Source organism: Garra rufa, chromosome 6, assembly GCF_049309525.1.
Source record: "Garra rufa chromosome 6, GarRuf1.0, whole genome shotgun sequence".
Classification (NCBI taxonomy): domain Eukaryota; kingdom Metazoa; phylum Chordata; class Actinopteri; order Cypriniformes; family Cyprinidae; genus Garra; species Garra rufa.
Window position 1 is genome coordinate 5,053,586 of NC_133366.1, and position 14,297 is coordinate 5,067,882.

General features: G+C 37.4%; 1 protein-coding gene across 1 annotated transcript in view; it reads left to right on the forward strand.

Moving 5' to 3' along the window:
- The window catches only part of LOC141336342 (complement C3-like), a 115,460-nt gene that overhangs the window by 18,654 nt on the left and 82,509 nt on the right, over positions 1–14,297 (forward strand). The window contains exons 5-22 of the mRNA XM_073841916.1: positions 2,259–2,347; positions 5,008–5,090; positions 5,178–5,265; positions 7,656–7,758; positions 7,889–8,009; positions 8,095–8,210; positions 8,342–8,488; positions 8,583–8,786; positions 8,919–9,110; positions 9,191–9,343; positions 9,431–9,560; positions 9,743–9,814; positions 10,265–10,462; positions 10,709–10,811; positions 12,861–12,949; positions 13,056–13,195; positions 13,446–13,658; positions 13,781–13,841. Coding sequence (XP_073698017.1) covers positions 2,259–2,347; positions 5,008–5,090; positions 5,178–5,265; positions 7,656–7,758; positions 7,889–8,009; positions 8,095–8,210; positions 8,342–8,488; positions 8,583–8,786; positions 8,919–9,110; positions 9,191–9,343; positions 9,431–9,560; positions 9,743–9,814; positions 10,265–10,462; positions 10,709–10,811; positions 12,861–12,949; positions 13,056–13,195; positions 13,446–13,658; positions 13,781–13,841 — 2,302 coding nt within the window. The remainder of the gene's footprint in view (positions 1–2,258; positions 2,348–5,007; positions 5,091–5,177; positions 5,266–7,655; positions 7,759–7,888; positions 8,010–8,094; positions 8,211–8,341; positions 8,489–8,582; positions 8,787–8,918; positions 9,111–9,190; positions 9,344–9,430; positions 9,561–9,742; positions 9,815–10,264; positions 10,463–10,708; positions 10,812–12,860; positions 12,950–13,055; positions 13,196–13,445; positions 13,659–13,780; positions 13,842–14,297) is intronic.

A 14,297-nucleotide genomic window follows, 5' to 3' on the forward strand; every position in this document is an offset into this window, starting at 1 on the left:
CCAGAGCACTCACCCACCACAACCACACTCTTTGCTGGCGCGAATATTACTGATTTAACCGGAAACAGTTTCCAACATGCTGCCAGCCAATGAACAGGGAGTGAGGCTCTACCACAATTAAAGGGGCCATACACATATAGAAACCAAAGCAAGTGAAAACACCTTTTTGAACCTGTTACACCTACACCTAAACCTAGCCCTCACAGGAGATTGTGCACACTTTTACTTCCTCATTGTGCATTATTTATAAGCCTACTTAAGAAATGTCCCCACAAGGTCAACATTTACTGGTATTACCAGAGCCGGATTAACGCAAAGGCAAACTAGGCACGTGCCTAGGGCCCGATTGGCGGGATGGGGCCCAGACAGAGGGACAAATTTTTTTTTTTTTTTTTTTTTTTTATGTACAAATGTCCTATCTACAATCTATTTCAATATTTATTAATTAACTAAAAATAGTGACGATGTTTATCTTAACCATAGACTGTTACATTGTCATATTAACGCCAGCCCATGACTGTATAGAGCGGCGCTAGCCAGTCAGAGCCATACAGAGCGATTTGTGATAAGCTTTTCACCCAGAGTTATGCCGCGTTCCAGGCAACCCGTAATCCGTGTTTTTCCAACCTTCTACCCGTGAAAGTGCACTGGAACGGCAGTCAAACCCGTGACTTCCCACTCGTGAACTCGTACTAGATCGATGGACTCCCAGTTAACGAGTTCTGACGTAACATACAATATCAGCCCTAATGCGTGCGGTGTTTATGCAAGTGGTACACGGTGGAAAAATAGAGCATAGGACAATATAACGTTGCAATCAAATTAATAATAATATAAAAATAATAATAATTCTGATTCATAAATGTGCCCAGGCAGTTTGGCGTGACTTGCCTGGAACGCTACAAAGTCGTGAGTCGTGATTTTAAGTCGTGTTTTACGAGCTCAAAAACCTGCCTGGAACGCGTATAGCATTAGATGCATACTGCACATTTAATGTTATTATTAAATAAGGCCTATTATTACATTGCATTTAGTTTGAGAGCAAAGGAATGACAACATAACCAGTACATTATTTGTTTTGTATTGCTTTTTACCTTCTCTCCAAAACTCGTTTTTTTTTTTTTTTTTTTTTTTAATTCAGGCAATTTTATATTTAAAAAATAAATAAATAAAGCAAAGCCGTTTGAACAGCGCTCTTCACTTATTATTTTATTTTGGTACCATGACCCGCACTTACAAAACAGTCTTCTTTTTAGCGTTTATTTTACAATAATAACCAATAGGATAGAACACAGGTGTGGTGTTTTAGCAGCTAATCTATTGGTGATTAATATAAATAAAATAAAGCTAAAACTCTGTTTTGTCAGTGTTCCATGGTCTCATAGCCTACTATGAGAAATAAAGTTTAATAAATGCAATACAATGCATCACAAATCCGTGAGTACAGTTAACAAACCCGTGGGAACGGATTGCTAAAGCGTGCGCACAGATTATAAATTTGTCGGTAAGGATTCAAAATCTGAGGGTACGGTTTACAAAATCTGAGCTCACGGATTGGAAATTCGTGGGTACGGTTTGATAATCCATGGGCACGATTTATATTTATTTATTTAACTGAGGGAACAGTTTAAGAACTCGTGAGTACAGTTTTGAGGGAACGAATTGCAAAACCGTCCCCACGGATTAATTATTTTTCTTCTACAGGTGACGTAAGGGGCTCCGTGTGAGCCCAATATCGTTTTGCCTAATAAACTTATTTGCTCTGTTTACATAGTTTACTGACACCTATTGGTTATTTACTGGTACTACTGCCTTAACAATGACACTCCCAATGGATAAAATGAGGATAATTTAATAGCATTTAATAGAGCCGTCGCCGTGTAATGTATAAATAATGAATATCAAAAAATAGTCTGATAGACTGTTTTATATACAACACATGACTTGTTTTGGCATACAACAACCAATTTTTAACCAAAGACTAGGCTATGTAAAATGTGAATTAACTTTTATTAGTAACTTTGGTAAGTTTCAGATTTCAATTCATTTTAACATCGATGGAGGGGGGCCCAAAAAATGCAGCCTGCCTAGTGTAGTCCATTTATTTAATCCGGCTCTGGGTATTACTATCCCCACACACACACACACACACACACACACTCACTCACTCACTCATTAATGGCATTTCATCTGTATTAGCATTGCACTACCGATCTCAGCAGTCATAGTGTTAAAGCTTGGTTCCCATGTTTCTGAAGAATCCTCAAGGCATCACAATTTCATCTGAGAAGATATTGCCAGACAAAGGGATGAAGTCCGGAAAATATGCCATTCCTGAGATTGCCAGGTGTGTAAAACAGTGTCAGGACTGAAGCTATTCAACCTATGAACTTTTTTTTATTGGTTTTTGTTGGTTTTCAGTGGACACGTAAGTGATTTGCTTAATACCAGTTTTCTTTTTTGTCATTAAGAATTATTATCTGCTAGTCCGGAAAACTAATTTGTTTACTGCTTATATTATTTAAAACATTTATGCTGACTGTGCATGTTGTTTGCTATTAGCTGTAAATAGAATTTACAAAAACACTTTTTTTGTACCTGTTAATTTGCATTAAAATGGCAAACTGTAGCACTTCAGTTTTGATTTTTCGAGCCATTTCTTGCTTTGCTGGGCTAATTAGAAAGGTGTGGACAGCTGTTTTCACTCAAGTGGTCTCAGACTGGCTGTGTCACGTAGAGAAATGAGGTCAGGGTCCAAATATGCAGGTGAGGAATTTAATTAACAAAACACACAAAACCAACAAATAAAACAAAAGGCCAACACGGCACAACAAGACACGACGGGTTCAGGAGACACGAAAGACAGACATCCGAAATACAAACTGAAAAAAAGTCTGTGGTAAAGGGGGACAGCTGTGGGTGCAAGCCGTGTGACAAGTGTGTGCAACAAGCCAGGTGTGATCAATTTGTGGAGTGGGGTGCGGGAGGAAGGGAGACAGTGACCTCTAGTGGGGAAGGAAAAGTCCGCAGCCCAGAGTCATGACAGCCTGATCTTGGCATGGATGAAAGAACATCACCTGAGCTCATCATCTTCCCAAACACCCTGTCAGTACAGCACAAGTTTATCATCCAACTGGGCTCATCAACGATAATCCCATCGGGGCCAAGAACCTTGGGATGATCCTTGATGATCAGCTGACATTTAAAGATCCTATTGCAAAAACAGTCCGATCATGCAGGTTTGCACTACACAAAACAACTTCTCATCCAGGCCCTTGTCAATATTAGGCTGGACTATTGCAATGCTCTTCTGGCTGGACTTCCAACATGTGCAATCAGACCTCTGCAAATGATTCAAAATGCACCATGTCTTGTTTTCAATGAGCCCAAGAGGGCCCATGTCACATTGCTTCTCATCTCTCTGCACTGGCTACCAGTCGCAGCTCGCATAAAGTTCAAGTCAATGGTGTTTGCCTATGGAACAGCCACGGTCTCCACACCATCCAACCTCCGCTCTCCGCTCTCGCATCTACATCCCCTCCAGGCTGCAGTTGGTAAACAAGCTTGTGGTCCTATTGCAGAGAGGTACAGTGCCTCCCACTAATATTGGCAATCTTGATAAATATGAGCAAAGGTGACTGTAAAAAATAAATCTGCATCATTTATCTTTGGTGAGACCCTTGAGCAAGGCACCAGCCCCCAACTGCACCGCAGCATTTGCTGCCCACTGCTCCAGGTGTGTGTTCACGGTGTGTGTGAAACTTGGATGGGTTAAATGCAGAGCACAATTTCCAAGTTTGGGTCACTATACTTGGATACATGTCACATCCTTTCCTTTCAAAAAAAAAAAAAATCCTGGCTCATCCAAAAACAATCTCCAGCATATTCAGTTGTCAGACATGACTGGAACTCAAATGGGACTGGCTTCTATGGTCACATGAAATATAAAAAAAGAGCTTTCTGGAAAAAAAAAAAAAAAAACACCAGATGGGTTTGGTGCAAACAGGGATAAAAAGTCCCCCATGCCCAAGGTTAAATATACAGCTGGAGGTCCTTGTTCAAATACATGGCATCATGGGTTCTATCAAATACCAACAGATAAAAAATCTAAACATGACTGCCTCTGTAAGAAATTTTATAATGGACCATGTTTGGGTCTTCCGTCAAGACAACAACAAAACAAACATCAAAAATCAACACAAAAATGTGTCACTAAGCACAAAATGAAGCTTCTACCATGACTGTCTTAGTTCCCTGACCTGAAGCCTGTAGAAAATGAGTGGGGTGATATGCAGAGAAGAATGGAGAATGGAGCTGGTATGCTGAAGGATCTATAGAGATTCTGGACGAAGGGAAGGTCTCTGTTATCTTTCCATCTTGGGAAAAGGACGTTGCAATAATTGGGTGCCAATATTTGTGGCTACGTGAATTGGAGAAAAACATTTTTTTTTTTTTTCATGCGGCATCACTCTCCAGGACATTCTCTTTCACCATGTTCAGCCTGCTAGTGAAACTCCATCTGGACAGCAAAATCCCTCACAATTTTCAAGAAACAACTGAAAATGTATCTTTTCTGTGAGCATCTACAGTAACTGGCTCTTCCTCATAATAATAATAATAATAATAATAATAATACTAATAATAATAATAATAATACAGATTTAATTCCTTCACTTTTTCTGATCTCTTACTATCCTTTTCCCTTCCTGTCCTAGTTTTTACTATTTGAGCAATGACTGAAACCTTGTATAACAGGCATATCTCATGTCTATTGACATCTTATGGTAACTTGCTTGCTGTATTCCTCAATTGTAAGTCATTTTGGATAAAAGTACAATTAATAAATGTAAAATAAAAATGTTTTTGTATATGGTGTCTGCTTCAGGACAATATCTAATTATTTATCAATCAACAGCAGCAAAACCCTATTTATGGTCTGCTATTGTCTGTTTTAATGTCATGAAATCAGAAATGTGCAAGATTCTGGATGTATTCTGTTTGTTTCAGTCCTGGGATCTGGAAGATAATCACAATGTTCTCAAACACTCCTCAGAAGAAGTTTACTGCAGACTTTGAGGTCAAAGAATATGGTAAGAACTGTGTCTACAAACTCTTAATATGGTAACAGGTCGAATAATGTTTTTGTTTATTTATTTGTGTGTCTGGTTTGGTTTCAGTGCTTCCAACATTTGAAGTGAAATTGAAGCCCAGTAAGTCATTCTTCTACGTGAATGATGAGATTCTGAAAGTCGACATTGAAGCCAAGTAAGACGATATGTGTTCTGCTTCATTGTATTGAAAATTAATCTACATTGTCAATGATTTGATTTAAAATAGAATTATATTTAAACCATAAAATAGGGAATTATGACCAAAATAAATAAATAAATAAATAAATAAAATCTTGTCCTGTGATTGAATAGTAACAGGATTCTTATGTCTGTGTTTTGTCCTGTTCTGTTCTGTTTTCCATGTGTTTTCTCCCCTTCTGTTTCCAGTATAATGGTTAAGTCCTTGTTCCCCCCTTTTGGTTTTGTATTAGTTGGTTCAGTCATGCCCATATTTGTATTTCCCCCTCATCATCCTGTTATCTCGTTTGTTACCACTCCCTGTCTTCAATGTATTTAAGTCTGTGTCTGCTCACTCCCTATTGTCCGTCGATAACGTTATGTTGTGTTTTCTGTCTGCCCCTGGAGTTTGTTTTCTTTATTAAACTTTATTTTTCATTTACTCTGGCTTCTCCATCTCCACTCCTCAACCCACCTACACTGTGACAGTATAAGACATTTTTTTTTTTGAGTTGTGGTTAATTCTCAGTTTTACTTGTAGTATGAACATTGTCCATTTCCACTTCCCAGTAGATCTGCACGATAAAATATGTTGTACCATGTTTTAACCTAAGGTCATTTATGCGTTTTGTTTTATTACAGCATTTATTCATCTTGGTTAATGTATGAATAATTTAGTGCACTGTAAAAACAAAAAAACAAAAAAACATTGTATCTCGATAAATGAAATATTCAGGTTAAACATCTTTACTTATATGCATTGTTTTGTTCTCAATTAATTACACAGTGTGTAATGGTCAGTGGAAACCAAAATTTTCAACCTAATAAAGGTTGGATTCAAAATCACACTGAAAATTAATGTGAAAACTTTAAATTACAAACTGGTCGAACTTGCCTGAATTGCATCAAAGCAAAATATAGTCAGTGTACTTGGCCCCCACGTGCCATGCACTCCCAAAAACATGCTCCTGATGAGATGACAGATTTTGTCCTGGGGCCAGTTTTTCAAAAGTAATCTGATCAGATTTTGGCCATCAGATTGGATCAAATCTTTAAAATTGGTTGTTCAAAAGGGGGAAAAAATGGATTCTGAATTCAGATTAGATCCGAATCAAAATCCAATCTTGGTTTTGATCTGGATTAAATCCTCAGTTTTGTGTTTTTCAAAGCATTTTAGTAAGCTTGGGATACCTTTGATCCAAAAAAATAAAATAAAAAATCACCTTTGATCCAAAAAAATAAAATAAAAAAAGGATTATTTTGACCCCAGCAGAAGTGTGGGTTTTTAAGAAACAAAAATGTAAAACAAAACTTTTTTCATCACCATATCCCTGACCAATCAACAATGCCAAATCTGCCATTTTGTCTGACAGACAGGAGAATAGATTAGATGCGTGCCCCCTGAACCAGATGGGGCCTGACTTATTTACACCCCTTTGGGACAATTTTCACGTCATAGCCCACCCACGGCCTAGGCTTTGGGCATATAGCTTAGGCTATTGTGAGTTTTAGTTGATTTTTTTGCCATGCTTCACTGCATGGAGACAGATGGCAAAAAGTGGGTCCTGTATATTTTCTTTATTTTACTAAAGTACAACCATTTGTTGTTATTGTGAGTGTAAAAGTAGACTTAATCGTTACGATAGGTGTATTACTCTTAATCTTTGAGCAACAATTATGGCGTATTTCAAGTTGTTTCTACTGTTATCAGGAAAAAAAATGTGTTTCATATCTATGGATTTCAAGGCTAAATTGATTAAACTTGGTAAGCATACTACTGGCTTCTGTTGGTTTAGTCATCACTTTAAAGGATTAGTTCGCTTTCAGAACACAAATTACCTGATAATTTACTGACCCCATGTCATTCAAGATGTTTGTGTTTTCTTTCTTCAGTAAAAAAAAAAAAAAAAAAAAAAGTTAGGGAAACCATTCCAGGATTTGTCACCATATAGTGGACTTCAAAGGAGATCAGTGTCCAATTTGCAGTTTTAATGCAGCTTCAAAAGGCTCTACACGATCCCAGCCAAAGGAATAAGAATCTTATCTAGTAATTGGTCAAGTAAACCAGTTCTTTAAAAAGGACCAGGACATTTGAGGCCCAATGCAGAGCATTGGAGTAGATTAACTTTGTGGATTCAAACTTGAAAAATAGTCTGTGTTGATGTCTTTCTTTGGTTGAAGTAAAATACCTTCTGATGTTCAGTCATGTTTATTTCATGCTCTAACTAGTAAATATGAAAAGATGATGGGTTCATGTGTCATTTGAACAAATACAAGGATCTGTCTTGACACATTAAAGAGCCACACAACAGTATGTATTGTTTGAATCTCTTTAAAAAAATGACCAAATTGGATGTGCTTTTATAGATACCTGTTTGGACAAAATGTGGATGGAAATGCATTTGTGGTGTTTGGTGTGATGGATGGAGAGAAGAAAACAAGTATTCCTGCATCTCTCCAAAAGGTTCAGGTGAGAGACAATTTACAAGTTGGAATCGATTTAATTTATCCTCACCTAGAGAACAGTTTAAATAAGAAATGATATAGCTTTTTACTGCATCTTGTAGATTGCTGTTTCTGTCTTTCTCATATGTGAATAGATCATGAAAGGGGAGGGTGAGGCAGAACTGACCAATAAGATGATCACTAAGACCTTTCCGAACATTAACCAGCTGATTGGGCAGTCAATCTATGTTTCAGTCAGTCTTTTAACAGAAAGTGGTAAGACCCAACAAATACATCTGTGTGCACCTGTTTACATGCATGTGTGTGATTGTATGATAATCTTTTTATTTGTGTGTTTCAGGCAGTGAAATGGTGGAAGCAGAAAGGAGAGGCATTCAGATTGTGACGTCACCGTACACCATCCACTTCAAAAAAACACCACACTTCTTCAAACCTGGAATGCCCTTCGATGTCTCGGTATAAAACATTGAATAGATAGTTGAGAACCTTAAAGGTTATAGGAACTGATTATTCATAATTCATAATAATAAATAACAGAGATCACCGTTTTATTATTATTATTTTTTTTGGCCTGGATTTTATAATAGATCTATGTTACAAATCCTGACCAAACTCCTGCTAAAACTGTGGCAGTAGAGGTCAATCCCGGAGGGGTCAAAAGTCAAACAAAAACCAATGGCATTGCGAAGGTTACTGTCAACACTCTGGGAGGATCTTCTACACTGGAGATCACTGTAAGACCTGCCAAGATATGCAACAAGCTGTTTGTTTAGGTGTAAATTTGTTGTCTATGTGGCTTAGCATAAACACTTATTTTTTTTCCTCCAGGCAAAGACCAAAGATCCAAAATTAAGAGATGAACAGCAGGCAGTGAAGACAATGACGGCTCAGGCCTACATTCCCAAAGGCGGCTCTAAAAACTATCTGCACATCGGCATTGATGCTGCTGAACTTCAGATCGGTGATCAAATGAAAGTAAATCTGAACACTGGACAAAGTCCAGGAGTCAAAGATCAAGACTACACATACATGGTAAAGATAATGGTTATTTCTTATTCATCGGCACAACAAATGTATCAATTAATTACATCAATGTTTGATTACTATCACAGCTTGCGTTTGTAACCATACAAAGTTGCTCAAGATATTTTTGTATCTTTTCAGATCTTAAGCAAAGGTCAGATTGTAAAAGTAGACAGGTTTAAGAGGAAAGGACAAGCTCTAGTGTCTCTGTCTCTACCTGTAACCAAAATCATGGTGCCGTCCTTCCGCTTTGTGGCTTATTACCATGTGGGCTCATCTGAGCTGGTGTCTGATTCAGTCTGGGTCGACGTCAAAGACACATGCATGGGAACGGTGGGTCAACCATCATGAGAAGTAGCTGATGTGCCAACTAGGTCTGTTTTTTGACACACCATCTCTTGTTTTAACTGCAGCTCCAGATTAAGGTGAAGAACAAGATGAGTTCATATGGCACAGGAGATGAGTTCAAGCTGCAGATAACTGGAGATCCTGGAGCTAAAGTTGGTCTGGTGGTGGTTGACAAGGCTGTGCACGTCCTTAACAAGAACAGACTCACTCAGTCTCAGGTGAAGGATATTCTTCAGACTTCACAGCATAACATTGCATTTGTTGGCCTAAAGCATACATAACTGGTGTATTTTTTGCATCTTTAGATCTGGGACGTCATAGAGAAACATGACACCGGCTGCACAGCAGGAGGAGGAAGGGACAGTATGGGGGTTTTCACTGATGCAGGTCTGATATTTGAGTCCAACACTGCAGGAGGAACCAACACCAGAATAAGTATTATTGACTCAATTTTTTTTTCCCACATGCATTTTGTCTGTTGTTTGGCTCCTCATGTCATAGTTCTGTGATTTTTGTAATATAGTAAGCTTACTAAATAGATCTTATTGCTCTCAAATTCTCTAACATCACCCAAATATTGTTTTACAATAAACTGATTCAAATGAATTGTCCTCTAGTGCCTGATTGTCCCAAACCTGCAAAGAGAAAACGGAGAGCTGAGAGTCTCCTGAAGATCACTAGTACATTAGGTGAGAAGTTAAATTTTACTCAGATTTTGCACTTACAATTTAAATCAGAAAGGATATACTATCCAAAATGTCGCTACGGTGACCCGGAGGAGACAAATTATTGAATACATTTTTTTTTTTTTTTTTTCTTTGCATCCAAAAAAAGTATTCTCATAGCTACGTAAAATTATGGTTGAAACACTGATGGCAGATGGACTATTTTGACGACGTCTTTCACACTTTTCTGGGTCTTGACAGTGGTATTTGCCTGGCAGTCAATGGGACAGATATTTTTCAGCCAAAATATCTTATATTGTGTTCCGAAGACAAACAAAGCTTTCACGGGTTTAAAACGACATGGGGGACAAGCACTTTTCATTTAGCTCGCTTCAATTCTCAAACATGTTTTCATGTTTTGGGAATCTCTGTAGTTCTTATACTGCCCTCATTGTTCTAATATTGTCTTCTCAGCTGAAAAATACTCCGGTGAACTGAAAAAGTGCTGTGTTGATGGGATGAAGGATAATAAACTTGGCTACACATGTGAACAGAGAGCCAGGTACATTGTCGACGGAGAGGCATGTGTCGAGGCCTTCCGGTACTGCTGTAACGAGATGAAAACCCGCAAAGACATGACGACTGAAGAGAAAGAGTTGATTCTGGCTCGCAGTAAGTATATTAAGATTAACTGATGGCTCTACTAGCTTGTGCAGTGCTTTTGTAAGCAATCAATGCATTCAGTCAATTGAAAATAAAGCATCCAACTCTCATATGGTGGCAGTGATTGACACTGGTATTTTGGCTTGGTACTTTAAGTAGTAATTGAGGATAATAGTGAAATTGGATAGTCACCAGAGAGAATACTGATAGCATTTATTTGATTAGTTTTCTGATGTGTCTTATAACTTATAACAGGTGATGAAGATGACGACTACTATACAGAGTCTGAAGAGATAGTGTCACGTACACAGTTTCCTGAGAGTTGGCTTTGGGAGGAGATTGATCTATGTGACAATTGGTGAGTCGGAGACATTTAGACACATTTCTGTGTGTTTTCAGCAAGGTCCCAACTCTCACTGTATGAGAAGAAAGTAAAGCGTGTGAAGTAAAGCCAAAGCTCACAATTGATGTGGTAACATTAGACAGTTCAGCTGTTGAGTGTGATTTATGTGTTAACACTCAGGTTGCTCAGACGATGACACTCTGACAATCTGTGATATAGAGAGGATTTGGCATTGTTTTTGTTGTTGTTATAATGGTATTTTCATTATTCAATGTATCTTAAATTTTCCCCGCAAAAAATTTCATAGCTCATAACTGACGTGCAAGGATTTAAAGATTAAATTAGCTAAGCCTACTCCTCATTAAAAATTATTCAAAAGATCTAAGATTTAGATTTAGATCAATTAGACATACAATGAATATTGGCCTATAATCAAAATGCTTAACAATCTATAATAGCCTATGCCTGAAGACTGTAATAATCAGCCATGAATGAAAATAAGAGCAGCTATATTTCAGACAAGGAAATGCCTAATATGAAATACACAAGGTACATTTCTAGAAAATAAATTAAGACAGTTATCAGTCATCAGCATATGTTGAAAAAAAGATGTCTCTCCTCTTCTATGATATAGTATGTGCCATTAATGCAGGGTAAGATGCCAAAAGCTGTAGCCTAATGAATTGACTGGAGATTAAAGCACCTTCACAGCATTGTGTTCACTGTGTGATATAAGTCCATTGGCTCACCTTATTTGTTTAAACCAGAAATATTTTTAATAATTTTGCAACGAGTTTGTCTTCATCAAAAACTGAAAAATGATGGACAATGATTCACATTTCCCATGATAAAGACATATCAACCTAACTAAATATTCATTTTGTGAATACACAAATAAATTAATGATTATTTATATGAATAAACAAGAAGTCAGAGTTTATAGATGCGTAATTGGATTGCAAGACGTGAACATACCATTCTGCAACAGCAGGTAAACAGCAGTTTGCTAAATTGCAAGACAAAGCAAGGCAAAGTTTACAGTATTTATATAGCACATAAAGCAATTCAAAGTGCTTTACATATAAAATGACCTAAAATATTCATTTGAAATGACTTAAGTTAAGAATAAAAATTATTATACATAAAACTTTGCGCGCTGCTTCAACTGTGCCATATCCTCGGCGACCAATGATTGTGTGTTGGGAGAGGTTAATTGCTTCTTGTTTCTCCCTGTTCACTGCACAAGCACGGCACGGCAAATGATGCATGGCAAAGCTAAAATTCGCCCAGATTAAGAAAAACAAACAACAACAACAACAAAAAAAGAAAGAGCAGCTATATAAGTCAGGATTTGCCTCAAAATCTGAGAAAAATCACAGTGTATGCTCAGTTGACGATTTGATGACTTCCTCTTACAAAGAACATGTAGTGCCTCTCTAGTATCTTGGATTTTATACATTTTATGTACTGATCACTTTAGAATCTGTATGCACTAAATGACTGTGATATGAACGTTGTAAATTGTGAGTGAGTGAATGAATGATAGAATGTACTTTTATGATGTGAATTTTCTATGCATTTTTCTGTATATATTTGATAAACTTTTGTAAGCATAACAACAACCTGTCCAGGGACTGCGGGTGGAAATTAGCATTTTTGCTATAACCTGGCACATGACATCTTTTCTTATTTTAGACTAATGTTGTTTGTGCACTGTCCCTGATCAAATAAAAAAAAAAAAAATAAAATAAAAAAAGAATGTTGATTTTTTTTGTGCAACAACATGAAATGACATCCACTGACAACCAATGTAGCTCATACATGTTAACAGGAAAGCAGTAGTTGTATAAAACAGTATGTATACTTATATAAAAAAAAAAAAAAAAAAAAAAAAAAAAAAATCTTGTCCTGATAAAACATAATGATCCTGGCCGCCCAGCTTATCTTATTAGCCTGGTAAACAAGTGTTAGAACTCTACTTCAACAGTTTCTGTTTTTACTTGTAATTTCTCATTCCATATTTGTAATTTCTTATTGTATCTAACATATTTATAAATGTTTCAGTTCAGAACCAGTCAAAGAAAAAGTGATCTACCTGAAGGACTCTATTACTACCTGGCAGATCTTGGCTGTTAGTCTGTCACCAACACTCGGTAAAGTGAAGCAAAAAATCCAAAATACATGGTCTGAAAAACATCATTAGCATCCAGGAGCTGCTGCTTTAATAACTTCAATGTTTGTCTGTGTTTCTCCTCAAAGGTATCTGTGTGGCAGAACCTGAGGAGATGGTTGTTTTTAAACACCTTTTCATTGACCTCAAGATGCCTTACTCTGCTGTGCGCGGCGAACAGCTGGAAATCAAAGCCATTATTCATAACTACACCCCAAATAAGCAGAAGGTAGATTAGATTTAATATTAAAAATTAATTCCATTTTTATGTACATTACACTGTAGTCATATGCGTTGTAGTAACCATTTCTGCTTTAGTCAAATAACTTACTCAATTGAGCTGCTCATGACTCAAACTGAGGAAAGTGTTTGAAATCATTACACATTTCATACTGAGTCCATATGCATTTATTTTGGAGGAAGTTTTGTCTGGATATTGTATTTAAGTGATTTGAGTGTTATTAACCTGTTTTCACCAGGTGCGTGTGGAGTTCATGGAGACACCAGATGTTTGCAGCTCTGCCAGTAAGAAAGGCAAATACAGAACAACAGTAAATGTTGAAAAAGTCTCCAGCATATCTGTTTCATATGTGATCATTCCCATGACTCTGGGAAATCACATGATTGAGGTGAAAGCTTCAGCATATGATTCTGTCCTGACTGATGGAGTGAGTAAACCGCTGAAGGTGGTGGTACGTCTGATCACACTTTTCTGTCGATTTTCTTTAGTCATTCGTATCATCAATAGATGTTTATTATTTTGAATAGATAAACTAGAACATCACATGCAATTAGTACTGTCTTTCTCTTTCAGTCTGAGGGTGTGCTGATTCCATTACATAGAACAAATGTGGAGCTCAATCCTGCTAAGAATGGTGAGATTTGCTGTGGTCCACAGAAATTAGTATTCAGTCACAAAAACCAGTGAATTAATGTGATTTTACCTTTGGCCAGTCAAGACAAAAATATTTATGAATATCATTACAATCGACCCCTGCTCTTTTCTTGCTTATGCCGCGTTCCAGGCAACCCGCTACTCGTGTTTTTCCAACCTTCTACCCGTGAAGGTGAACCCGAACGGCAGTCAAACCCGTGACTTCCCACCCGTGAACTCGTACTAGATTGATGTACATCCAGTTCCGAGTTCTGACGTGACACAGCCCGAGAAACCACTATGTCAGCACCTATGAGTGCAGTGTTTATGCAAGTGATTCACAGTGAAAAAAATAGACTCCAGGACAATATAATGTTGCAAACAAATGAATATTACTGTAATAATAATTAATGCGCTCAGGCAGTTTGGAGTGACTTGCCTGGAATGCTACAAAGTC